The 27287-nt window shown below is 46.5% G+C and overlaps 1 protein-coding gene across 1 annotated transcript; it reads right to left on the minus strand.

Moving 5' to 3' along the window:
- Positions 1–343: 343 nt before the first annotated feature.
- EIF2D (eukaryotic translation initiation factor 2D) lies at positions 344–21726 on the minus strand. The gene is made up of 15 exons (XM_052653815.1): positions 21567–21726; positions 20433–20623; positions 18521–18604; positions 17962–18052; positions 15174–15281; positions 13167–13414; positions 12611–12728; positions 10941–10986; positions 10457–10560; positions 10187–10336; positions 9727–9816; positions 8711–8806; positions 7370–7490; positions 2003–2177; positions 344–461 (listed from the first exon to the last, which is right to left on the minus strand). The coding sequence occupies exons 1-15, from the start codon at positions 21620–21622 to the stop codon at positions 391–393; spliced, it is 1749 nt and encodes a 582-aa protein (XP_052509775.1). The 5' UTR covers positions 21623–21726; the 3' UTR covers positions 344–390.
- Positions 21727–27287: the final 5561 nt, after the last annotated feature.

Consider the following 27287-nt stretch of genomic DNA (forward strand, 5'->3'; position numbering starts at 1 on the left):
TGGGGCTGGGAGGTTAATTAGGTAGTAAGAATAGCAAGAGGTTACTGAATATTTGGCAGGCTCCCCTTCCCTGAGCTCTGGATGGGCTGTGGGGCCTTAAAGGCAGAGTACACACCAAATGACTGAAACCACACGAACGGAAGGAGCAGCCTCCATCGGCCTCCAGTGCTCCTTTCAAACAGCTTCGAACCTGAAAACTCAGTAATACAGTTTAGCTAAGTGGAAGAAACAAAAGGGAATCCAATTCAGATTAGAATAAAAATTTATTTTGGTAAAGAATTATATATATATCTATATATATTTTTTAATTTGCAAAAACAAAATATTCATATAAATTACCAGCCCAGAGCCTGGATTTCCACTGGATCAACCACATGAAATTAGAGTCTGTCATTTCTTCTTGCCAGGTTTAGGGGCTTTTTCCAGGCCTTGGATGTGTTTTCGAGGAAGCCGATACTCTTCTACAATCCAAAAGGCAGAAACTCCTCAGTGAAGTTTGCGCATGCTCTCTCCTGCCTGCCCCTTCCCCTCCATCTACAATGACCCTCCTTTGCCCCGATCTCCAAGTCCCCGGGTGGCACAAGCAGTAAGGAACCCGCCTGCCAGTGCAGGAGACGTAAGAGACACGGGTTCGATCCCTGGGTTTGAAAGATCCCCTGGAGAAGAAAATGGCAACCCCCTCCAGTACTCCTGCCTGGAGAATTCTGTGGACAGAGGAGCCTGTGGGCTACAGTCCGTGGGGCAGCACAAAGTGGACTGAGACTGAAGCAACTCAGCACGCACGCCGGGGTCCCCAGCTGCAGAGCCGCCTCCCGGCCCTCCCGCCCCACTGGTCATGCCCGCCATCGAGCCTCAGTTCAAACCGTTTCCATCACGCAACCTGCCCTTCCACACCCAGCTCACAGTCAACCCCTGCGGGATGGGGCACGCATCCTCATGCCTCGAGGCTGAAGTCCTTCAGCAACTTTCACGTTGGTAACGACTTTCCAGGTGTGCTGCAGGCATTTGTGATTCTCTCGTAAGCGAGAATGCGTGTGTCTGAGTTCAGCTATGTGTTTGCCTTTCTCCTCTGTATTTCACATGGGGCTCTTCACTTAAAGGGGTGCAACTCTATAAGTTAACTGCTGGGTACTGCCTGAGACCATAAAGTAAGTGTGCTTATTGAGCATTTACTATGTGCCAGACCTTGGGAATGAAAAAGGTAAGGTCTCTGATTCAAGATGCTCATTCTAACAGGGAGTTCAGACAGCAGAATAAATTAGCCCAGGTGTAGACACTAATCAGAAATATAGACACAATTGGAAAGTGCTATGTTAGCAGGTTTTTAAATGTCAATTTAAGGAAATAGAAAATTTTAAAATGGGACATGTTCTAAGACAGGCTTCCTGTGGCCCCTGAGCTGGGCCGATGCACCTTTAAGGCCGCGAGAGGCCATTCGAGGCTAGGGAACTACACAGAGGGAGGCAGCCAGGGGTGAATGTGGGGTGCACGCAGGAGCCACCAAGGAGACCAGCACGGCTGAGGCCTGGCCTGGGAGTCAGGGGCCTGCCAGCGAAGGTGGAGGGGAGACAGGGCTGGACTGGGTGGGTCTTGCTCACTGAACTAAAAGAGTTTATTCTGCAAATCAAGGTTGGAAGCCCAACCAGAGCACTGAACAGCCGAATTATCTCAGTACAAAGTACTGACCCTGTTTCCTCATCTGCAAAACAGAAATGTTTCTTCAGCATCAAGCCTGCAAAAAGCCCAGCAAAGTACCTAGCAAAGGTTGAGTGCTCAACAAATGGTTTATAAAAAAGGAAAACCAGAAAGAAAACTTCTCTACTAGGATGGTGGACAAAACATTGAATTTGGGGGCTAAAAGATAAAGGGCAAACATTAGTTCTACCTCTCGCTGGCTGCTAAAAGCTATGTACATGCTAAACCCACTAGAGTGACTTTAGTTGGTAGGAAGATCTTTGCCAAGTAAGACTAACGTCTCTGCTTCTTCAGGGGGGATGCTCACCGAGCAACAGCCGGCCAAGGTGGTGGATCTGATTGCCCTGGATCTGAACCTGCAGGCTGTCCTTGAGCCCCGGGGCAGGACTGACGGTGGTGCTAGCCTGGCATCGCTGCTGGAGGGTGGCAGCCACTGAGCGCGGGTCCAGGCCATAGGCCTCCAAGTTCCGGACCACGGTCACCTGGGCAAGACAAAAGACTGACGGTGGGTACAGACCACGTGCCCCCTCCAGAAAACTTCCGGGGCCTCTGCAACCTCCTCACCCTATATTCACCATCCCTACAACCACATCTATTCATCCAAATAATTAATTTTTGTGCTTCTAAATGGAAGTTTTCTTTTTACCCCATCCAAGACAGGCATACCTCAGAGATTCTGAGGGTTCGATTCCAGACCCACCATGATAAAGCGAATATTACAGTAAAATGAGTCACATGAATTGTTTGGTTTCCCAGTGCACATGAAAGTTACGTTCTCATACAAATCAAAACTACAATAATGTACCACCTCACACCAGTCAGAATGGCCATCATTAAATTCTCCAAATAATGAATGCTAGAGAGAGTGTGGAGAAAACGGAATCCTCTTACATTCTCGGTGGGAATATAAATTCGTACAGCCACCATGGAAAACAGTATAAAGGTTTCTATTACCATGTAATCCAGTCATTTCACTCCTGGGCGTGAAAGTGAAAGTGAAGTCGCTCAGTCATGTCCGACTCTTTGCGACCCCATGGACTGTAGCTCACTAAGCTCCTCTGTCCATGGGATTCTCCAGGCAAGAATACTGGAGTGGGTTGCCATTTCCTTCTCCAGGGGATCTTCCTGACCCAGGGATTGGACCCAGGTCTCCCAAATTGCAGGTAGATGCTTTAACCTCTGAGCCACTCCTGGGCATATATCCAAGCAAAACTATAATTCAAAAAGACAAATGTAGCCCTATACTCACAGCAGTATTATTTACAACAGCCAAAACATGGAAACAACCTACAACAGATGAACAGATGAAGATGTGGCACATGGGATATTACTCAGCCATAAAAAAGAACAAATCTCAGTAATCCAAGCCCATGCCCCGACCAGCAATGCTGAGGAAGCTGAAGTTGAACGGTTCTATAAAGACCGACAAGACCCTTCAGAACTAACACCAAAAAAAGATGTCCTTTTCACTACAGGTGACTAGAATGCAAAAGTAGGAAGTCAGAAACACCTGGAGTAACAGGCAAATTTGGCCTTGCAGAAAGGAATGAGGCAGGGCAAAGGCTAATAGCGGTTTGCCAAGAGAATACACTGGTCATAGCAAACACCCTCTTTCAACAACACAAGAGAAGATTCTACACATGGACATCACCAGATGGTCAACACCAAAGTCAGACTGATTATATTCTTTGCAGCCAGATAGAGAAGCTCTATACAGTCAGCAAAAACAAGACCGGGAGCTGACTGTAATTCAGATCACGAACGCCTTATGCCAGATTCAGACTTAAGGAGGTTCCTGACACTGCACAGGAGGCAGGGAGCCAGACCACCCCCAAGAAAAAGACATGCAAGAGAGCAAAATGGCTGTCTCAGGAGGCCTTACAAATAGCTGCGAAAAGAAGAGAAGAGAAAAGCAAAGGAGGAAAGGAAAGATATACCCATCTGAATGCAGAGTTCCAAAGAATACCAAAGAGAGATAAGAAAGCCTTCCTCAGTGATCAGTGCAAAGAAATAGAGGAAAACAATAGAATGGGAAAGACTAGAGATCTCTTCGAGAAAATTATCTCTTCAAGATACCAAGGGAACATTTCATGCAAAGATAGGCTCAATAAAGGACAGATTTGGTATGGACCTAACAGAAGCAGGAGATATTAAGAAGAGGTGGCAAGAATACACAGAAGAACTGTACAAAAAAGATCTTCATGACCCAGATAACCACGATGGTGTGATCACTCACCTAGAGCCAGACATCCTGGAATGTGAAGTCAAGTGAGCCTTAGGAAGCCCACTATGAACAAAGCTGGTGGAGGTGACAGAATTCCAGTGGAGCTATTTCAAATCCTGAAAGATGATGCTGTGAAAGTGCTGCACTCAATATGCCAGCAAATTTGGAAAACTCAGCAGTGGCCACAGAACTGGAAAAGGTCAGTTTTCATTCCAATCCCTAAGAAACGGAATGCCAAAGAATGCTCAAACTACCACACAATTGTACTCATCTCACACGCTAGTAAAGTAATGCTTAAAATTCTCCAAGCCAGGCTTCAGCAATACGTGCACTGTGAACTTCCAGATGTTCAAGCTGGTTTTAGCAAAGGCAGAGGAACCAGAGATCAAATTGCCAACACCTACTGGATCATCGAAAAAGCAAGAGAGTTCCAGAAAAACAACTACTTCTACTTTATTGACTATGCCAAAGCCTTTGACTGTGTGGACCACAGCCAACTGTGGAAAATTCTGAAAGAGATGGGAATACCAGACCATCTGACCTCTTGAGAAATAATCTGTATGCAGGTCAGGAAGCAACAGTTAGAACTGGACATGGAACAACAGACTGGTTCCAAATAGGAAAAGGAGTACGTCAAGGCTGTATATTGTCACCCTGCTTATTTAACTTCTATGCAGAGTAAACCATGAGAAATGCTGGGCTGGATGAAGCAGAAGCTGGAATCAAGATTGCTGGGAGAAATATCAATAACCTCAGATATGCAGATGACACCACCCTTATGGCAGAAAGTGAAGAGGAACTAAAGAGCCTCTTGATGAAAGTGAAAGAGGAAAGCGAAAAAGTTGGCTTAAAACTCAACATTCAGAAAACCAAGATCATGTCATCTGGTCCCATCACTTCATGGGAAATAGATGGGGAAACAGGGGAAACAGAGGCAGAGTTTATTTTGGGGGGCTCCAAAATCACTGCAGATGGTGACTGCAGCCATGAAATTAAAAGAAAAGACATTACTTTGCCAACTAAGGTCCGTCTAGTCAAGGCTATGGTTTTTCCTGTGGTCATGTATGGATGTGAGAGTTGGACTGTGAAAAAGGCTGAGTGCCAAAGAATTGATGCTTTTGAACTGTGGTGTTGGAGAAGACTCTTGAGAGTCCCTTGGACTGCAAGGAGATCCAACCAGTCCATTCTGAAGGAGATCAGCCCTGGGATTTCTTTGGAAGGAATGATGCTGAAGCTGAAGCTCCAGTACTTTGGCCACCTCATCCGAAGAGCTGACTTATTGGAAAAGACCCTGAGGCTGGGAGGGATTGAGGGCAGGAGGAGAAGGGGACGGCAGAGGACGAGATGGTTGGATGGCCTCATCGACTCAATGGACGTGAGTTTGAGTGAACTCCGGGAGCTGGTGATGGACAGGGAGGCCTGGTGGGCTGCGGTTCATGGGGTCGCAAAGGGTCGGACACGACTGCGCTACTGAACTGAAGACACAGAAACAGACTCCCCGATACAGAGAACAGACCTGTGGTTGCCAAAGGGGAAGAGGGTGGGTAAGGAAGGACTGGGAGTCTGGGATTAGCAGATGCAAACTAGTGTATACAAGATGGACAAAGAACAAGTTCGTACTGTGTAGTACAGAGAACTATATTCAACATCCTGGGATAAGCCATAATGGAAAAGAATATGAAAAAAGACTATATATAGATAAGTGAATCACTTTGTATTCAGCAGAAATTAAAAGCGACACTGTAAATCAACTGTACTTCAACAAAATATCTTTAAAAAGTTATGCTTTCACTATACCATTAACTGTACAATAACATTATATGTTAAAAAACAAAGTATGTACATTAATTTAAAAATACTTTATTTGTAAAAAGTGCCACCCATCACCTGAGCCTTCAATGAGTTGCCATCTTTTTCACAACAGTAACATCAAAGACCATGGTCACAGATCACCGTAACAAATAATAATGAAAAAGTTTGAAATATTGCAGGAATTACCGAAACGCGATACAGACACAAGAAGTGAGCACTGCTGGCGAAATGGCACCAACAGATGTGCTTGACACAAAAACTGCCACAGGCAACTTTCAATTTGAAAACTTTTTCAATTTGAAAAAAAAAAACACTGTCTGCAAAGCATAATAAAAAGAAGCACAATAAAAGGAGGTGTGCCTGTATACGTTACGTATTATATTTAGTGGGACAGATACCTTATCCCACATAGAACATAGACTCTTGTTTGTTTGTTTGTTCAGTTGCCAAGTTGTGTCCAACTCTTTGCGGCCACATGGGCGGTAGCCCACCAGACTCCTCTGTCCATGGATTTCCCAGGCAAGAATACTAGAGTGGGTTGTCATTTCCTTCTCCTACATATGCTTTTTCTAAAGTTTTTTTTAATTTTTTTAATGGAGAATTTAAAACATAAATAAAAGTAGAAGAGTACAATGAGCCCCATGTACCCATCACCAACTCCAAGAATTTTCAACTCATGACCAAACCTGATTCATCTATATCCCCACCCACCCGCATTCCTATGTTGCTTTAAAGCAAATCCTTCTAGAAATCTCATCTACAAACATTTCAGTATGTATCTCTAAGAGATAAGGGCTCTTTTAAACATAAAAACAAAACCGTCACTGTATATAATTATACATTCAAGAAATGGTGGCTATTGCTAATTATTAAACTTATTATCACTTGGTTCTCATTTATTGAGCGTTTATATGCCAAGTAGTATCATAAATATTTCACCTACATATATTCCTTCATTTGATCCTCACAGTGCCTTATGAGGCAAGTATTATCCCCATTCTTCATATAAGGAAACTCGGGCAAAAATGACATTAAGTATCATGCTCGAAGTCAAGCAGCAAGGCAAAGCCACACGGAACCCAGTCTGCAATCTCAAAGCCTGTGCTCATATCCACACACTTCTAGAGTCTGTCTTTTGGGATTTCTACCCAATAACCCTATTTCTGTCTTCTCAAGACAGACAAAGTAAATGCACTCCTTTTCCCAAGGACAGCTTTTCACATATTTGAGGACAGATGTAATTTGTTCTTAAGACTGTGTTGCCAAGCTAAACACGCTCAGTTCTTCAGCAATTCTTTACCAGTTATTTTCACTGAACAAGGCCCAAGAGGCAACAGAAAAAGAAGAGCTGAAGGCCCATACCAGAGTTCCAAGGAAAAAGTAAATACAAGATCTTGTTCACTTTTAGAGCCAGGCTCTAGCAAGTTTCCTAGCACAGAATCCTAGAGGACAAGGAGGAAGGGGGTCAGCTTCACATGTTTTACATACAACTCAGCCCAGTCACACAAACATGGGTGTTTCCTAAACAACTTCTGAGGTGTATGAGGCCAATCTAAAAATTTCCAATCACATTAGAAAGACTAGAACTTAGCAGGAAGATTACATCACCATCTTCAAATGTTATCTCTTAAAAATTACCTTTTTGTTCGAAGCTCTCTGTGCTAGGGTGATGTCGATTGGGCAGATCCTGCCTTTCTTCACAATGGGCTCTTGTCCCGGAAAGGTCACTTGATAGGCAGGCTGCAATTTTTCCAAACATCTGAAATGGGAGTTGGAGGCTGATAAAGCCAGCAGAAGCCATTTCCTCATAGCTCACGCCCAGCAGGCGGCTAGATGGAAGCTGATCTTGTAAGCAGTGGTTCGCCTCTGGCTGCAGAGTGGAATCATGCAAATCAACTAGGGAGCTGCACCCCAGACCAACTGAGTCAGAAACTCTGATCGTGAAGATCCATTTTTTTTAAAACTGCTACTGTAATCGCTTTACACTGCCGTGTCGGTTTCTGCAGCACGGCAAAGTGACTCAGCCGTGTGTATACAAACACCGCCACTGTTTTGGACCTCCTTCCCATTTAGTCCACCGCAGAGCACCGAGTGGAGTTCTCTGTGCTACAAGGAGGCTCTCAAGGAAGATACCTGTTTTTAAGCGCCCCAACATGCAGCCACCGCAGAGACCCACCGACTCAGGGAAGGGGACATCTGAGAGGAGCCCCTGGAAACTGTCCACAGGTCTGGCCTTCTGAAAACCTGCCCAGCGGCCCTGTGGCAGATTTCTGTCTCTAGACTCTACCTTACCCAGCCGGATAAAGCACAGCTTCGCATTTCTGACAGGTTCCAATCATGCACCTTTTCCAGGAGCCTTTACCAAAAGGAATCTCTACCTTTTGTCTAACCAGATTTTCTTTTGCTAGCACATATATTGGGAGAGACAAACTTTTTCTATAAAGAGCCAGATGGTAAATATTTTAGGCTTTAAGAGCCATATGGTCTCTGTTGAAATTACTCAACGTTGCCATTTAGCAAGAACACAGAGTAGATATTATGTAAACAAATGGGCGTGGCTTTGCGCCACTAAGACCTTATTCACAAAAACAGGTAGCAGGCCAGATCTGGCCCACAGGCAATAGCTTGCTAACTCCTGATATAAATTATTTTCGGTTTTGGTTCCATGGAAAAGAAAAGGTATAAGAATCCTTCCTTTGAAAAGACTTTAAGACAATCCCCATCCCCGACTCCCACTTTGTTTCTCTTTTTGAACTTCTTACTTTTAATTAACGTTCTTTTCCTCTCTCCTTCTCTTCTATATTGTGTTGGCCCAAACTGTCCCAAAGACCCTCCACATCAGAATTACCCATGCCTGTGTTTATGCAGATTGACACAGTGTGAACTATGGAACGGAAGTCAGGGACGATGACGTCCAATGCGATAGACGTCAAGGGGAAGGGATGGCAATGTTAGAGAGGGGCTGCCAATCCCCACTACCTGCTCAGGAGACTGTCCCACGGAAGCTTCATGACTGTGTGCTGTTCATCCTTCTCTAAGACGCAGTCACAGAGGATGGGATCCAACTTCACGAGACTAAAGGGAAACAAGAAGCAGTAAGTAGCCCCAGTCTCTTATGTGTTGGTCACGGTCAATCAGGATTATTGGAACCAATTAGGGGTTCACAGTCCAGGATGCAACGTATTCTCTGGATGGGAGGTACACATATGCTTTCCTAGAACAAAGGAGAAGTAGGCAGTGGAGGGGAAAGTGGTATGGGGGAAAAAAATGTGAACTCTGGGATCCCTGGCTCAATTATGTTATTAACTGACCATGATGAAGCCAGTAGTTCTCAACTTTTGGATATGAGGGTGTTTTTTGTAATTAACAACAACAACAAAATTAATGGCACACTCATTTAGTGGTTTACCTTCTGCATCCCCCTGCTAGGAAAACAGAGAATACCACAAAGCTAAGACGGCTTTGCTAAGATTTTCTGAAGTGTGCATTTTGTTCCTCACAACAGCGCCTGCATTTGACCATCAACGGTAGATGCTCACGTTCAGGTCACTCCTGTTGTTCAGTCACAGGCACGCCCAACTCTTCTGCAACCCTATGGACTACGGGCAGCCAGGGGTCTCTGTCCGCGGGATTTCCCAGGCAAGAACGCTGGAGTGGGCTGCCATTGCCTCCTCCAGGGGATCTTCCCGACCCAGGGATTGAACCTGGGCGTCCTGCAACAGCAGGTGGATTCTTCACCACTGACTCACCAGGGAAACCCCAAGACACATTAAGAGATGATGCTTCTTCAGGCTGCAGTCAGTGTGGACGGTATATACGGATCTGACTACCCTGGCCACAACTCTCACTGTCCATGGCCTATGGTTTAGAAACCACTGGCCTTGGTTATTGCTAGGAGGCTGAGCCCCTGCACCCCGCCCTCCCAGCCACCCCCCACATCTGCTGAAGGTGAGTGTGGAAAGACACGGGGCAAGCCCCCCTCCTCATCCACTCACTTTTTGTTGTCTGCATCCACCAGGTTGTTTTTCTTGGCGTAGTTGATGACGACTGTTCGGACCTCACTGCCCTCCAGGACACTCCCTTTCCTGGGTGAGAAGCGACCAGGAGGTTACTCACGCTGTGCTGGGGGACAAACCGTAAACAGCAAGACTCACTCCCTGCTCAGCAGGGCGCTGTCCTCAGCTTCTCGAGCTCTGCGTTCTTCCCTTCTCCTGCCTGAGGCCCGCAGGGCCGTGTGAAGACTCGTCACAGGTAGAAGAGGGAGAGACCTACTCTCTCGCTCACTGAGTCCGGAGACCCTGCCCAGGGGAAGGAGGCTTGAAGCTGGGTCTGGGGGGAGGGGGAGGAGAGGGCAGAGCAGGTTTTGCCAGTCACAGAAGAGCACTACTCAGGCTGAGAGGGTTATAGGCCAGAACACCAAGCAGGCAAGAGAAGGGCTGCTCTCTGAAAACTCACTTGTGGCCAGACTCCTGGAAGAGCAGGGTCATGCTGGCTGGGACACAGTAGAGGGGTTTTATATCTGGAGGGTGATAGGGCTGTCCCCTGCTACCCTCCTGGATTGTCTGGGAGGTCGGGGAGGGCTCGGGTATGACGAAAGATGTGATCCTGAAACCCAGCAGAAGGAAAGAAAAAACACATTTTATACTGGCGTCTCCGAGCTCCGCAGTCCTGGCCCAGGTGCCCCGGGGCCAGCTGAGCTGCGGTGAGCAGGCCCCCGGCACTCACCTCGGGTGCTTCCAGTCCACGGCCACAATGCTCTCCACCCCTTTGCTCAGCTCCTGCACCTGTATAATCTGCTCCTGCTGCATGTGCTGCAGGAACTTAGAGAGCTAAGGGAGAGAGCGCCAGCGGTAGGGGCCTCATCGACTCCGCACACGCGCTGAGCGCCTACGATGTGCTGGACGCCGATCCAGGCAGGGCCTGGGCGGGACGTGGGACAGTCCCTGTCCTCGTCCTGAGGGCTGGGAACTAACGGGTGAAGCCCTTCGGAACTCAGACTGGGTATAAAGGGCTGGGAGGGAGAGAGGGGAGCAGGTGCCCACCCAACTGCCTCAGCCCCGGGAGAGCTTTCTTACCCCACTCTACCTGGAATCAAAAAGCTTAACTCTAGCATCAGCCCTGCAGACAGGCTTCCCCACGTCAACCAGCTCACGCCACGAGTGCCCTACACAGCTCCCTGTGCGGGCATGCAGAGAAGGGACCCACTTACCTTTTTGTAGCTTGACTTCTTTATGTCCAGTTGTCGTCCTTCAGGGCTGATGGCAGATGGAAAAGGCAAGTTAAGCTAACAAAGCAGTAGGGTGAAACCTGCCTGACGCTGAGAGGAGGCCATTTCCTCAGCCTTCCTCCAGGATGCTCAGGAAGAGGCCGCTGTTCCAGAACTTTCTGCTTGGTGGCAGCATCAGAAAGAGGTAAAGACTTCAGACACTATAGACCCTTGCTGTGCAACACACCTTCCTGTGAAAAGGGAATGTTCTCTGCTATCAACGTGGTGGCCACAGGCCACATGTAGATATTAAGAACTTGAAGTGTGACTAATGTGACTGAGGAAATACATTTTAAATTTCATTTAATTTTCATTTAAATAGCCACACATGGCTCATGGCTACTGTATTAGATACAGTTTTATATTCCTCTCAAACTAGACGATCTTCTGTGTCCTCAGAAGTCTCACCTCCAGGTGAGTCTTTCTAACACCAAGCTCACTGTGGCAGCCAGGCTGGAGCAGGATTTGGCAAACTACAACCTGCAGACCAAATCCGGCAACACCCGTTCATCTACCACCTACGGCTGCGCCAAGGCCACAGCGGCAGACGTGCACAACTGCAAGAGAGACTGTAGGGCCTAAAATAATTACTATCTGACTCTTTATCGAAAAAGCTTGGAGCCTCTACCCCACAGCTATTAGTTCTGGGGGAGAAGCCCCTAATGAAGGCTCCTTAGAACGTACATTTTCTCTGAATATGTGATAAGCAATAGCAGTTTGGATTCACAGGGATCCTTTCTAGAACCCATCCCAGGTTAAGAACCTCTATCCTAGAAAATATTCCAGGATCCCTTTCCCCAGTTACATGCAACCCAACAAGGTCAGGACAAATTACCAAGTATCCTGCCACACATTCCAGACCTCACGCTTGTATAGAATGCCTTAAAGAAGCTCACATGAAGAGGAAGAGAATCACATTAAAATCATTAAAAAAAAAAAAGAGCAAAATTCTCAAAAAGAAAGAAATTCAGACTTAGGGTGAAAATCAATAAGCAAATCTCCTGACATGGTAATATTCATTGGTTGCTTATGAAATGTCAGGCTATTTGATCTTGATGGCAGCCTTACAAGTATTGGGAATGAGGGCACTAACAAGCCTGGTTACAGGTTCAAATCCACCCTGCTCCAACACCCTGGGGAGCTGGCTTGTGATCCCAGCTTCAAAGTCCAGAAGTAATCCACACGTAACAATACTCCCTCTGCTGGTGGCTTGCGTTTGGGGCTGGGGTGGGAGGTTCACATCAACTCTTCCTTCTCACACAAGCTCATCCAGCCCACCTTCAGAAAAGCATGAGGGGATTGGACTTTCAGACAAACAGGCTGCCCCAGGACACCTCCTGGATGGGACATGCTGCCCGATTTGCAAGAGAGCCCAGCTTCACCAGACCAGAGGCGGGGCTCAGAGCACCTTGGGAATTTCAGCCTCATTTCCTCAGCATCCTTTCACTGGCTCACATTTAAGCTTTTAAAACTCAGTATCTGCCAGATCAACCCTCCACTTCCCGCTTTCCACATCATGCTCCTCAGACAACTCCCCCGTCGGCCTTGTCCCATCCGACCACCGAGGAGCAGGAGAGAGCCCCCCTGCCCCCTGCCCCCCAGACCCTCCGTACCAGCAGGAGAACATGTGGCTGCCCAGAAGAGTGCTGGTGAGCAACGGGAGGTCAGCTTTTCTGACGCAGCACTTCAAAGCCTGCAAGAAGCATCTCTGCAGAAGCTCGTCCATTTGCTCTGCAAGGAGAACAGGAGAACCTCATCCTTCCGGAGGGATGCAGAGGCCTGCGCGGTGACACCCCGCCTCACCCCTGGGTTCTGAGGGAGCCCGCTGCCTGGTGCCAAAGCGCCTAGACTCTCCAGAACACGAGCCTCCACAGAGGGCTGACCCTAGAAGAGGCAGCAGGTCTCAGGGTCCCATCCAGCCAGAAGCAACACTTCCCTGACCGAGAAGTCAGAGCCAGAGAAACCCTGGCGAGCTGTGCAGCTGGGCCCACGGGGACCCGGGGAGACGTGACTCATGGGAAAGACTCCGAGGTGAGACCAAAGCGCTGGGCACCTCCCTGACCAAAGCCAAGGCCGTCTCCCTCCCCACCAGAGGCCTAGTCAGAAGCAGCGCAGTGCACGTCAGCCTCCTGCGCCGGAAGAGCAGACCTTCCACCCCCAGAGCTGTACCCTGAAGGGTCTTGCTGTCCGTGGGGTCCACGTGCAGGCCCCCAGAGCCGGGGTCTTCCACGGCTTCTGACAGGGACTTCTCCTCACACCTCCGCTGGACCTGCTCCTCCTCCTCCTCCAAGGTCAGCTGCCTCATGTCGCCCTGCAGGGCAGTGTCGGCTTTGACACATCCCTTCCCTTCACTGAGATCCGGGGGATCCAGAGCCAGTGGGGCAATGGACGGTGGGCTGGATTTGTCTCCAGATCGCCTGCAAAAAACTCATGTCAGAAACACTGAGCAGCGGCCACCACACTCTCCAACCCGGTCAGGGGGCCAGCAGGGGTCCAGGGAGAATGAGAGTCACAGGCAGGGGTGTCTGGGAGCAGCCAGAGAGCCTGGGCATGCATCTCAACTCTGTTTTCAATTCTGGGCCCAGAGAAGTCCCATGCCTCAGTTTCCTCATCTCTGAAATGGGGAGAGGAATTCTTGCCTCCTCCTTAATATTAACAGGAATTCAGGGACAGAGAAAAATTAAAGACAATATATTTACATAGAAGCCCCCCCAAAGTATTCCCTTCATATGAATTAAAAATAAAACCACTTTGAATTAAATAACAAAATTAAGATTGCAAATGCATCTGTAGTACCAGTGGTGAAATACAAACCCAAGGCTGAGAGTAGCAAACAAAGTACAAATAACTGAATTGCTCAAGAGTGTAAAACAGCTGCTTCTGTGTTAAACCAGAATGCAATCTAAAACAGATAAATGACAAGGACCTGTTGGACAGCACAGTAACTTTATTCAATATCTTATAATAAATTTTAATGGAAAAGAATTTGAAAAAGAAGGTACATGTACATATCTACATCTGGAATCGCTAGATATACTAGTGACCACTAAAATCACTTTGCTCTTACCTGAAACCGACACACTGGAAATCAACTATACCTCCATCAAAAAAAAAAAAGGCAACCTAACTTGCAGGGTAGAGAAATCAATGGTTCTATGCCATTAAGCCTTCCGAAGACATGATGGTAAAAGCAAAAAGCTTTACTTTAACTAAGATTATGCAGGTCAAACTAAGTTTACTAACAGCTGCAGCAAGGCTTTTAATGAGGCTAATAGTGAGGCCAGAGGGCATGTTCAGGCTATTCTGATCATGTAAATACTCAAAGTATTTTCAAAAAGTGGGAGGATGGGAGACGAGGCAGCTGCTAATAAAACAATTTAGACAAGACCTTAATTTCTCACACTGACAGAAAACAAGGAACTGGGAGCTCGTGAGTAAGCAGCCTGCAAACATCTGCTGAGACCCAGACGGATGAGGCTGTACCTCCAGCAAACCAGGGTCTGGCTGAGACTTGTAAAGCGAATAACTCGAAGACCGACTAAAAATGTCACGGGTAAATCTATACCAACAGGCCACAACACTTGGCCAAAGGACTGGGTATGCTGGTTTTGAGAAGAGCCCTATTTATTTACTATTTTGGTTGAAGGACAAGAAAATAAGCTCTGATACAGTTCCAGAGAGCAAGGGTCACAGTGAGAAAGGGCAACTTCCGTAATGAGGAGGAGATCCAAAATGTAAAACTTAAACAACATAACAGTAACCAGATTATCACCCGGGAGCCCGAGGAGGTACTCTGCTTTGATTTGGAGTCAGATGTGAGAACTTCTGAGCCCTCGTCATGGGGCCAGAAGATGCCTGAATGTACACGCAGAGGCGGCCAGGTGGACCAGTGCTATAAAACTAAAGACATCGCTGCGCTGAGAGAGAAGACAATCCCAAAGGCCTTCTTCGAGGCCTAGGAGTCTACAATTTACCTAGAAAAGAATTACAGTTCTCTGTAATTTCCTCTCTAAAAAGGAAAAAAAAAGTCTTTTTTTTCATATTGAGCAGGGAAATTAATGTCTGCCCAGCAACTGAGGACATGACAGGGACCAAAAGCCTCACTTCTGAACCCAGGCCCTGGGTCCTCTGCATCCACCCAGCTTCCCCGTAAAACAGAAGAAAGACTGAGCCCACCACAAGTGGTCCTGGTAGCTGTGGAGCACACAGAAGCCCCTTCCCTTCAGACCCGAGGCCAGCATCTCAGCTGTCGACATGGCGGCGACTCCGACGGCAACGGGGGCTCTGAGGAGGAGACAAGGGTCAGGAAACGCTTCCAGGAGGGCGCCCGCCAGACTGGCTTTCTCAGGTGCTCAAAGCACCACGGCTGCAAACCGGAAGCACCCACTTATACCACAGAACGAAAACTCAGTGCAGTCCCAATCCTCTTCAAATTACCTATAAATATGACTTTCAAAGAGTCAGACACGACCAAGCTACTAATACACACACACACACACACACACACACATGACTTTCAAAAATCCCTTGACCAAATATCCCTTCTGGGTAAGTAACTCATCTACTGATATCACTGTTTTATCCCTATTATGAATCAAACGCAGACAGGACTCAGAAGGATATTTAAAAGTTCTCTTTCTTTAATTTCAAAAATATAAATTATTCATGCAGGTTCAATCCCTGGTCAGGGAAATAAGATTCTACATGCCATGCAGGAAGGCCAAAAAAAAAAAGGGAGAGCGTTCCTATTTACAGGTTGAGAAGGGAGGTCTTTCCCATGCCATAAAGTAGGCTGATGAGTGCCACTGGGAAGAGAGAAGACAGATGTGTGGTACCAACTAGAGGTTCTTTCTGAGTTAGCTCTTATAACAGGGCTTGCTCGGTGTAGCCATCTAAGAACTGAATGTGTCCATAATATCCAAAAAAAGAAGACCACATATTTACAATAACTACAGAAAATTCCAAAGCCCAAATGGCAAATCTCTGTCATCCCAGTGTAACTCAAGAATTGCTCATACACTGCCTGTAAGGATCGGTGTCTAGCTGTCGAACAGCAGGGGAATATACAAGCCGGGCAAGGTTGTCTGGACCCAAGGGAGAAGATTCAAGGGCTGAATTCCCAACACCTGAACTGCAAAAAAATATCTGCTTATCTGGTGGCTCCACTTACTGTGCCCATGGGTCAGTTCCTGCCACAGAATCTTTGAATTTGGCTTCTTTCCCAGTTCCTAAAAGAAGGGTCTTTGTCTTCCACCTTTGGAAGGGTCAATGGCTCAAGAACTTCAGTCTCAAATATGGCTTGAAGTTTTAATAAACTCCCTTCTACCCTCATCCTCTGCCATAAACCACCCAGGCTCCATTCCCACATTCATTCTAAATGTCAAACTAAGCAGGCCAAATACACATTTCCATCGTTTTCTCCTATCTGGGATCGATTGCTGGGGGTGGGGCAGGGGAAACAATAACATCACCATTCTTTCCAACAGTCAAGTTTTGCTACATGTAAACAGGAAGGAAACCTTTCTAGGTGCTTGGTGCCAAAAGGTGCAAGGAAAATAGGAGACTATGAGCAGCGAAAGTAAAATCTTTAAATACTGACCGCCGCCCCCCCCCCGCCCTCAAGGCCTATAGTCTTTCTCCCTCAAAGAAGCAATGAGTAAAATAATGAGATGTCACTTTTCATTCAGGATGACACAAACGAATATAACCCATCATATCCGGTGTCAGGGAGCACGTACAGAAACAGGCTCCATGTACCCTGTAGGTGGAGTGAAAATCGACAGGGTTTTTGTAGGGCAACAGGAGACGTACACGACCGTCAGCCAAACAGCTCTGCCTCTTAGCGTCTGCTTTAGGAAAATACTAGCCCTGGTGTCCGCAGAAGCGTTAGGAAGCTCTCGTTTGTGACAGAGTAGAGGCAACCACAGTGTCCGCCCGGAGACGACCTTCTCCATCACCCCACAGCGGGTAAAATGGTTCAGCTTATCTGTGCTTGCTGACATGGACAACATTCACATGATCTGAATTGAAAAAGTACTAGGGATAGAGCTTGTTTGTATTTTTAAACATACACAACCCACATCAGACATTGTATATGCACCTGTATATATGCATTGAAGAAGGCTGGCAAGGCTATGCATCAGAATGATAATAGTTACTTCTAGAGAAAAGAATTATGGGGTGAGTGGATTTTGATTTTTCATAACTGTTCATACGATTATTTCCTAATTTAAATAAGTTTTAATAAATTATTAAATAAATTTTATTTATTTAGTGTACTGATGGCCAAACAACCCTATAAATAGGCTTAAAAAAAAAATCACTGAATTGTACAGTTGAAATAGGTGAATTTTACAGTATATAAACTCTATCTCCTCAATTAATCTATTAAAAATAATTAAAAGATGATGATGATGTGGATGTCACACTAAAATAGTCCTGAAGTCATGGAAGGCAGGAAAGCAAGAAAACACCACAGGAGACTAAGAAGACGTGACAACTAAATGCAAGGTGGCACCCTAGACTGGATCCTTGAACAAAAAAAATTTTTTAATACATATACATAGTGGGAAAACCAGGAAAACATGAATAAACTCTGTAATAGTGCCAACAGGATTGAACCAATGTTATTTCCTTAGTTCTGATAACTGTACCGTGGTTATATAAGATGTTATCAAGACTAGAGGCTGGGTAAGAAGTATATCAGGACTCTGTACTATCTCTGCAACTTGTCTGTAAATCTAAAAAACAATTTTTTTAAGGAGGAAAAAAAAATAACAAATATACTTGGCCCAGATGTGTGCACACTCCACAGGCTCACTGCCATTTCCACTCTCGGGATTTTTCAGGAAGAATCTGTTTTCTCCTTTAATCCTTTATCCACATGCTGTGAAGCTGTCATTCCCACCCCTCCCAAGTTTTCTCTAAGTCTGCCCCCCAGAGGCACAGCTGACCAGCACAGTACCTGTTCCCCACCAACGCAACGGCACAGAGGTCACCCTTCTGTACCTGAGGCAGGCCAGCAGGGGGCACCACCAGTCCCGGCAGCATCAAATCTGCAGCAAACAAAAGCATCACAGCTAATTCCACAGTTTACTTCATCGTTCCTTCATTCAGTCAACAAACATTCATTAACTATCAACTACATTATTCATAATGAAAATAGAAAGCGGCAGCTTGAGTGCCAGACCACCCTTTGGGAGGCTAGCGGTCAAACTGAAGGACCAAGCTGAGGGTCTAGCTGCCGTGATCTATCCGAGTCTGGTTTCCCCAAGTTATCTTATTAACCTAAAGGATAGCCAACGGCGGCTCACAAGGGACTTCATGCACTCATCTTATTTAAGCTTTACCACAGGACCTCTGAGGCCCAGGGAGCTTGTGGAAGCAGCCAAGTGAGAGGCGCAGCAGACACGGGGGGAAACCATTCTCCATATGAATGCACGAAACGGGTACATTTATCAAAGGCGTTAGTTCTTTTGAAGTAGGTTTTAGACCATATCCAGAATATAAGAAAATACTCTTACCTGCTCCCCCAACCAATTTTTCGAGCACCAGAGGCCATGTTGTAAACGTTGGTAGAAGATCGGGATAAGACCACAAGGTATACACTGTCCAAAGAGAGGGTCAGAAAACACTTACTGCCAAGAGTCAATCCTCTGGGAATGGGCAAAGCCAAACACTAGGCCACGTTCATCAAAATACAGCAAAGACCTTCAACTCAAAGCTAGAGAGAGGGTTGTGGGGGGATGTCCAAAGAAGCTGCATTCTTTTTTTAAATCAGGTTACCCCAAGTTTGTGAAGCAGTTTATATGTCACATGCTATTTATTTTAGAATCTTTGTTTCCTTTAGCCCTAGAGATCCAATTATTTACATATTGAGTTCTCTGCATTAGTTTCTCTCAATCTGTGATCTTGAGAAGTTATCATTTTTACTGGTAGGAAGACACATGAAGTGAACTGCAGCTTTAAGAGATTAACTGCCAAAGTTGGATATTTACATGTAAGGCTAAAACTAGCGATTAGGTGAACATCTGCTTTTGCCTGCCCAGTATCCCTTTCCCCTACTCTGGGAATCAAGTGCCCCTTTTCCTGTGGGAAACATTCCATACAGCTTACATGTGGCTGACTCCCTTCTTAAAGAGGCTGCAGCCTTGAAGAAGGCAGAGACTTCAGAAACTGGATGTCACTTGAGCCTTGAAGGCACCTATTGCTTCACCCGGACTGCAGGAGCAGAAGAAAAGGGCCACAGTGGATTCTGATCCACTGTCCCACTATAGGGACAGAGACCCAACAGGGATTTCATTTATGATCTCAGAAGCAAGTAATCCAAAACCAGAGCACCAGCCTACAAGACATTTTGAAATTTTTTCACATTTATTATTTTATTCCCTGTTTCCATAGTCATTAGCAGGGGCTTGTATGTGTACACACATACAAAATGGGCTTGTATGCGTACAACAGCAAAGCAGGGTAAGGTAGGGGTGGCCTGGGGTAGAATCTGCACTGCATTGCTACAGCCAAGCTGGGAGGAAGAAAAGCCCCAAAGGACAAAGGAGATGTCACCAGGAAAGGAAAAGAGAAAAAGACACTGCCTCTGCGAGACCTGTGAGGAAAGCAAGCAACAAAATCCTGAGAGCCACAAAGAGCATAAGAAAGAACTCTGGTGAGATGTCTCAACAAAAGTGCATCACTAAGACAGCTGGGTATGGAGTTGAATTAATTCAGCTTCTTTCCCATCATAGTATCTCTTCAGTATCTTAAGAAAAGGACACTAGTGACAGTTTTAAGAAACATTTTTTACATGCCCTGCAACTTCAGGGGCTTCCCTGGTAGTACAGCTGGCAAAGAATCCACCTGCAATGCAGGAGACCCTGGTTTCATTCATGGGTTGGAAAGATCACCTGGAGAAAGCATAGGCTACCCACTCCAGTATTCCTGGGCTTCCTTGGTGGCTCAGTTGGTAGAAAAAATCTGCCTGCAATGCAGGAAACCTGGGTTTGATCCCTGGGTTCAGAAGACCGCCTGGAGAAGGGAATGGCTACCCACTCCAGTATTCTGGCCTGGAGAATTCCATGGACTAAACAGTCCATGGGGTCACAAAGATCTGACATAACTAAGTGACTTTCATTTCACTGAAACTCAACCCTTCTCAAGACCTCTGCTCCATTACTGGTCAACCCTCTAGAAACAAGTGTTTCTTCACCTTAGCATTTCCCTCGGCAACAACCTTTGCTTTGTGTTAGCCCTTTTCCCCCCTCCCTTCTATAGCAGTTTCTGGTTTTGTATGATCCAATTCTAGAGACACAAAACACAAAAAAATTCTTAGGGAGATTTTGCATTCCTTTGTTTTAAGGAAGACAGGTTAGTGGAAGAAACAAGGAGAAACAAATATTAGGCAGAGACGACAGTAAGGGCATCTCTATGCCACTGCCATACCTGTTGGATACAGATTTTTCTCCAGTTCAAACAGGATGGGGTTACCACCACTCACGTACACAGTCACTGCATCTCCTCTGTGAGCGTACAGCTTTACAATGTTGAGCTCTTCCTTTCCCGGCACTAACTCAGAGACCTGATCGGTTCCAAGAGTGGGGAAAACAGCTGCCACATCAGCCCGAAGCTTTCTCCTGCAGAGGGCACACATACCTGGTATGAAGGCTGCCTGCATAGATTTTAATAAATACTGAGGACTCAGAAAGACTTACTATAAAAAATCATGAGGCCCAAGGAAGTCTGGTTGATGATGCCCTATTCTCACACACTCTTCCAAAACATCCCATTATCTTTCTCATCCAGTGTCTCATCTACTTTCACATGTTCCTGAGGCATGTCTTTGCACTTCACAAAGAAAGAAAGAAAAAACTGAGACCCGGTGAGCAGTCCAAGTTAGCCTGCCACTGGAAACTCAAGTCCGGCCTTCTTGACTCCACGCGTAACTCTTGGATCTGCCACTTTCTCATATATGGCTGGCAAATCTAACAGCTTATGATCAAACAGATACACCAGGGCATCAAGAATGACAACTAGAGAACATTGGTTCTAAAATCCCCAAGGTGATATCTGCGTATGCAACACTATCTGAACAGATACAGTTACCACCTATGGCTCATCTACTTCCACCTCACCTTCCATGTGTCTCTCCCCCGAGTTATGAGAAGTGACTAGAGGCTTCTCATATACCTGTAGTCCTCTGTACCCCGTCCAATCTCTCCCAAGGGACTCAAAGCTCCAAGTAGGGCAGGGATCCCGTATTCCTTCATTTCTGCAACATCCGCGACACTTTGAACAGACTACAGTCAATACGCGCTGACTGAATTACGTCTCTTTGAAACTCACTAGAATATCCAAAAAAAAAGACAGCCTGGGAGATAACTCGGGCCTCCGCTCCCATTTTCACCCTCAAAATATGTCTAGCTCACCCTTGCCCCGCTCTGGGGTCCCTTCTCCGGCTGTGCCCCTCGGCCTCCACCCCAGGCCGGCTGACCGAGCACAGAAAGGCTGCGAGCCGGCCAAGCTCGAGAGACGCTGGGATGCCCTCGTGGGCAGGCACGGGACCCTCTTCCCCCTCACCTGTCCGACCCCTTGATGGCCGTGTTGGACTTGACCCGAAAGGCCTTGGCAAACATGTCCGCTGGAGTGGCCTGGGGAAGAGAGGGAGACCACAGACGCCGCGAGCTGTCAGGAAAGCGGATGCACGGCGGCTGCCAGGCCCGCGGCCCTGGGGGCAGCCATGCTGAGGCCCGGCTGGGAAAGCGGCCCGGCTGGAAACCGAGCCCGCTCAGCTTGGCGGCCGCCCCTAGCGGCAAGGCCGGGAACTGAAGCCCGAAGGCGGGACTGCGATTCCTGCTCAGAGCGGTGCGCCCCGCCCCTTCATCCTGGCCGCCTGGTTCTGCGCCTGCGCGAGCGGCAGGCGCGGCTCCCGCTGCGGTAACCCTTCCGGACCAAGAGATTCCGTTCATTCCCATCCATCAGCGCCGTGGTGTGTCGAGTAGGCCCTCTGCCAGCTCTCATCCCATTCAATTTAGTTAAGCTGCGCAAAGTTAATTGAACTTTTGGGTTTTATTAAAATCGCAGGCCTCTCGAATGCTTTTCTTAAGGGCTTTGGTTTACTAAGATCTTTGCATTTTATCGTACACTATGGGCCACAGCTGGAATTCTGAGATTTTTCTCCTCCCTGTTTTTTTTTATTTTACATGATGTGATAATAACAAGGAATCCACTTTAGTCCCAGATTTGACCTCCTACTGAGAGGGGGAAACTATACAAATGATCTTCAAATCTGTTATTTAAAACAGCTTTGGACATCTTTATGTACCTTTTACATTCAGGCTTTCCAGGTGGCTGCAGTGGTAAAGAATCCTGCTGCCAATGCAGAAGACGCAAGAGATGCGGCTTCCATCCCTGGGTGCGGAAGATTACCTGGAGTAGGAAATGTCAAACTGCTCCAGTGTTCTTGCCTGGAAAATTCAATGGACAGAAGAGCCTGGTGGGCTACAGTCCACTGGGTCACAAAGAGTTGTAAGTGACTGAGTGACTAAGCATGCGCGCATGTACGTTTTTGCATTTAGACATTATTTCGGGGTGGGGGGGTGTTTCCAAAGCAATTTTTAAAACGTAGAGTGCTCAGGAAAGAATAATTTTTGAGACCTAGTAAGATCAAATTCAGAGAAGGCAATGGCAACCCACTCCAGTACTCTTGCCTGGGAAATCCCACGGATGGAGGAGCCTGGTTAGGCTGCAGTCCATGGGGTCGCGAAGAGTTGGACACGACTGAGCAACTTCACTTTCACTTTTCACTTTCCTGCACTGGAGAAGGAAATGGCAACCCACTCCAGTGTTATTGCCTGGAGAATCCCAGGGATGGGGGAGCCTGGTGGGCTGCCATCTATGGGGTCGCACAGAGTCGGACAAGACTGAAGCGGCTTAGTAGTAGTAGTAGTAGTAAGGTCAAATTATGGTTTGGCTTCTCCCTAGCAGTTTGATCTTTCCCAATGGTTTATCCTTTCTGAAACTCTTACATTCTCTAAGATGTGGAGGTAATATCCACCTCACTGGGCTTCTGTGAGAAACGATTGAGATAATGTCTGTAATATGCTGCACAGTGTTTTGAAATTTTCCAATAAATTGCAGATATTTTCCAAAACAAAGAAAAAAAAATCGGTCTCAGACAGAAGTGAGAGTTCGGGTTTGCCTGAAAGGGATCACTGTGTACCCTGGAGACACAGATTTAAGCACCTGGGGTCCTGGCCCCTACTCAGTCGAATTTTGCTTATGAAAATTTCAGAGCAGTGTGTCCATCCACCAAGAAAAAAAAAAATCCTAATTGCTTTCATTTGATGACACAGTTACATAAAGGAGAAGTCCACCTTGGCTATATAAAGATAAGATTTTCAGCCGTCTCTGTCCACCACCATTTCTGCCTTTAATGTGGGGCCAGCCCCAACTCCAGCTCCTCCTACACTTCTGACCCATCACGCCTTTATTCTGAGCCACCCAGCCACAAAGTCAAAGTCAGAGGAGCCCAGAGGACGGAAGGGCCGTAGATCCTTATTTCCTTGGGCTCCCACCCAGTCACACTCAGAGGCTGTAATGCCAGACTCTGTGCTGTTGACCAGGCCTATTGCAGTATAGCCACCAAAGCAATCTTTGTCCAAGGAGCTGAGGAAGTTTATTCAAGGGAAGATTAGAAATTTCAAGCTGGGAAAACTATTGTACATAGCAGATGTCCTGGATAAGAAGGCATAGATTATCAACCTAAAAATTAATTTGTAGTTGACAAGTAGGAGCCAAGACCCAAGGGGACCTGCCTGGAAACTATGCTGTGAGCGCCCTGACTTCCTGCTGTGAGTACAAGCCTTGCAGCACCACAGGTAAGACAGGGCACAAATCTTGGGACTGTTGAGCCCCTGGAGAGGGCCCTGGCCAACCAAAGCCCCCTGCTTAACATTCCAAATTTTACACTACAAAACAAACAGCAGTAACATGAAACCAGAGCTGCTCACAGATGATGATGATACCAGTTTGTGTCCTGGGATTATAAGTGGGAACCCTGAACTGCAATCTTCGAAGCCTTGCCCCTAGAACGGGTGCTGCCTGGAACCTCTTTCCAACTGGGACCCCAGATGTGCTGTGACCCGGGACTTCCCAGCGCTGATTAAGTATGGATGTTTGTCAAAACCCAATTTGGTGATGTATCCTCTGCTCTATTTCTCTTTTTCTTTTACTGTTCAGTTCAGTTCAGTCACTCAGTCGTGTCCGACTCTTTGCGACCCCATGAATCGCAGCACGCCAGGCCTCCTTGTCCATCACCAACTCCAGGAGTTCACTTAGACTCACATCCATCGAGTCAGTGATGCCATCCAGCCATCTCATCCTCGGTCGTCTCCTTCTCCTCCTGCCACCAATCCCTCCCAGCATCAAGGTCTTTTCCAATGAGTCAACTCTTCACATGAGGTGGCCAAAGTACTGGAGTTTCAGCTTTAACATCATTCCTTCCAAAGAAATCCCAGGGCTGATCTCCTTCAGGATGGACTGGTTGGATCTCCTTGCAGTCCAAGGGACCCTCAAGAGTCTTCTCCAACACCACAGTTCAAAAGCATCAATTCTGTGGTCAGCTTTCTTTATAATCCAACTCTCACATCCATACATGACCACTGGAAAAACCATAGCCTTGACTAGACGGACCTTTGTTGACAAAGTAATGTCTTTGCTTTTTAATATGCTATCTAGGTTGGTCATAACTTTCCTTCCAAGGAGTAAGCGTCTTTTAATTTCATGGCTGCAATCACCATCTGCAGTGATTTTGGAGCCCAAAAAAATAAGGTCTGACACTGTTTCCACTGTTTCCCCATCTATTTGCCATGAGTGATGGGACTGGATGCCATGATCTTCGTTTTCTGAATGTTGAGCTTTAAGCCAACGTTTTCACTCTCCTCTTTCACTTTCATCAAGAGGCTCTTTAGTTCCTCTTCACTTTCTACCATAAGGGTGGTATCATCTGCATATCTGAGGTTATTGATATTTCTCCCAGCAACCTTGATTCCAGCTTGTGCTTCCTCCAGCCCAGCATTTCTCATGATGTACTCTGCATAGAAGTTAAATAAGCAGGGTGACAATATACAGCCTTGACGTACTCCTTTTCCTATTTGGAACCAGTCTGTTGTTCCATGTCCAGTTCTAACTGTTGCTTCCTGACCTGCATACGGGTTTCTTAAGAGGCAGGTCAGGTGGTCTGGTATTCCCATATCTTTCAGAATTTTCCACAGTTTATTGTGATCCACACAGCCAAAGGCTTTGGCATAGTCAAGAAAGCAGAAATAGATGTTTTTCTGGAATTCTCTTGCTTTTTCCATGATCCAGCGGATGTTGGCAATTTGATCTCTGGTTCCTCTGCCTTTTCTAAAACCAGCTTGAACATCTGGAAGTTCACGGTTCACGTATTGCTGAAGCCTGGCTTGGAGAATTTTGAGCATTACTTTACTAGCATGTGAGATGAGTGCAATTCTGAAGTAGTTTGAGCATTCTTTGGCATTGCCTTTCTTTGGGATTGGAATGAAAACTGACCTTTTCCAGTCCTGTGGCCACTGCTGAGTTTTCCAAATTTGCTGGCATATTGAGTGCAGCACTTTCACAGCATCATCTTTCAGGATTTGAAATAGTGCAACTGGAATTCCATCACCTCCACTAGCTTTGTTCGTAGTGTTAGTACATTGAAAGTAAGCTAGATAGCTCTCTAATAAATATTAGTATTATTTATTTATATAAAACAAGTGGCTTATTTTGTTAATGAATCCTTTGAACCTGAGATGAAAGTGAAAACTTTTAGCGAAACAGTATGATGCCTACCTGTCCTTTCTCTTTTCTTGGACTGCTCAAACTAAATATTCAACTGGGCATTTTAAAAAATCTCTTTTCCTCTTCATTGCCTCCCCCAGACTCACATACCCCAAAACTAGTGAATTTGAAGATCTCAGGTGAGGCCTGTAGGAAGCTTCAGACACTGGCAATTGGGCAAAAAAGATTTGTAGAGCTGCTCGCAAGCAAAACCTTTTACGTCTCATTATCTCCTTCTCTAGGATAGACCTGGAAGGGACTGATCAAAGGTTTCTGTGGGAGAAACCTGTTGTTGGAAACTCTCAGAACCTCCCAGACTGCGAAAACACCACAGATGACCCACATTCCCAGGAAATTTTGAGCTCAGAGCTGGATGTCTGCATTGAGGAGAAGGGAAAAGCCAAGTGCAGGGGGTGACAGAGGAGGAACGGAAGCCCTGCCGCCTGCAGGGGGCTTCCTGTTGTGGCTGTAAGAGGGAAGACCAGGCAGGGGACAGGCAGTCTAGATGCAAAGCTCTGGGGCTGAGTCAAGATGCTTCTAAACTTCAAAGTCAGGATTTCGAAAAGTACCAGACCCTCAGAGAAATGTTCTGTTTTAACTGATGCCTAATGTATCAATACTTCTGGGTCCTGTGATCAAACCTAGAGCTAGAACCTCCTAGATCGTACAACAGAGGCTGGAGATAAAAGAGGTACAGGGGACAAGCACTGGGCTTATTTTGCAGGATGTCACAGTACCTCTGGGTTTGTGCTGTCTGTCCACAGCATAGCCAAGCCCAGACAGGCTGGATGTTATCATTTTGTTTCTGGAGGACTTGAAGGCAAGAGAATTTCTAGAACCTGGGATTGGGCAACACCCTGGAGTATGAGAAGGCTGGATGTTTAGGGGTGGATGTACAGAGCGGGGAAATTGGGGAAGAAAGGCAGGAACATCGGCTTCTGTCTGCTTTGTTTGGGTGAACATCTCTGCTCGGCTTAGTGATGTCAGCCCAGCCTAGAAGTCAGGCCCAGTCTGCAGAGAGCCTGTAAATTAAGAGCGGAGACAGAGTTGACATGAAAGTATGCCCTGCATCTAGTCACACTGCCCCACTGCCCTGCTCATCTACCTCCTTCCATTCCACTGTCCCTCAGGTGACACAGGATTAACGGCGGGGAAAAACACCTTGTGACAATCGAGGCAGAGATTGGAGGGATGCAGTCACCAGTCAAGGAGTGCCAAGGGCTGCCAACAGCAGCACAGGTGAGAGAGGCATGGAATGTGGCCTTCAGAATCTCCAGAAGGAGCCCACCCTGCTGACACTTTTGTTTTATATATATGTGTATATACATATATATATATATATGTGTATATACATATATATATATATATATATATATTTTTTTTTTTTTTAAGATAAATTTCCTTATTTTTGCCTGGGCTGGGTCTTCACTGCTCTGAGGGCTTTTCTCCAGTTGCAGC

This window comes from Budorcas taxicolor, chromosome 16, assembly GCF_023091745.1.
Source record: "Budorcas taxicolor isolate Tak-1 chromosome 16, Takin1.1, whole genome shotgun sequence".
Lineage (NCBI taxonomy): Eukaryota > Metazoa > Chordata > Mammalia > Artiodactyla > Bovidae > Budorcas > Budorcas taxicolor.

Bases quoted from the DNA above. Each gene is read 5' to 3' on its own strand.
- EIF2D (XM_052653815.1), bottom strand. From the start codon at position 21,622: ATGTTTGCCAAGGCCTTTCGGGTCAAGTCCAACACGGCCATCAAGGGG. The intron at 20,624-21,566 runs GTGAGGGGGAAG...TGCCCTCTGCAG, and splicing joins GCCATCAAGGGGTCGGACAG to GAGAAAGCTTCGGGCTGATG. The intron at 18,053-18,520 runs GTAAGAGTATTT...TGTTTGCTGCAG, and splicing joins AAAATTGGTTGGGGGAGCAG to ATTTGATGCTGCCGGGACTG.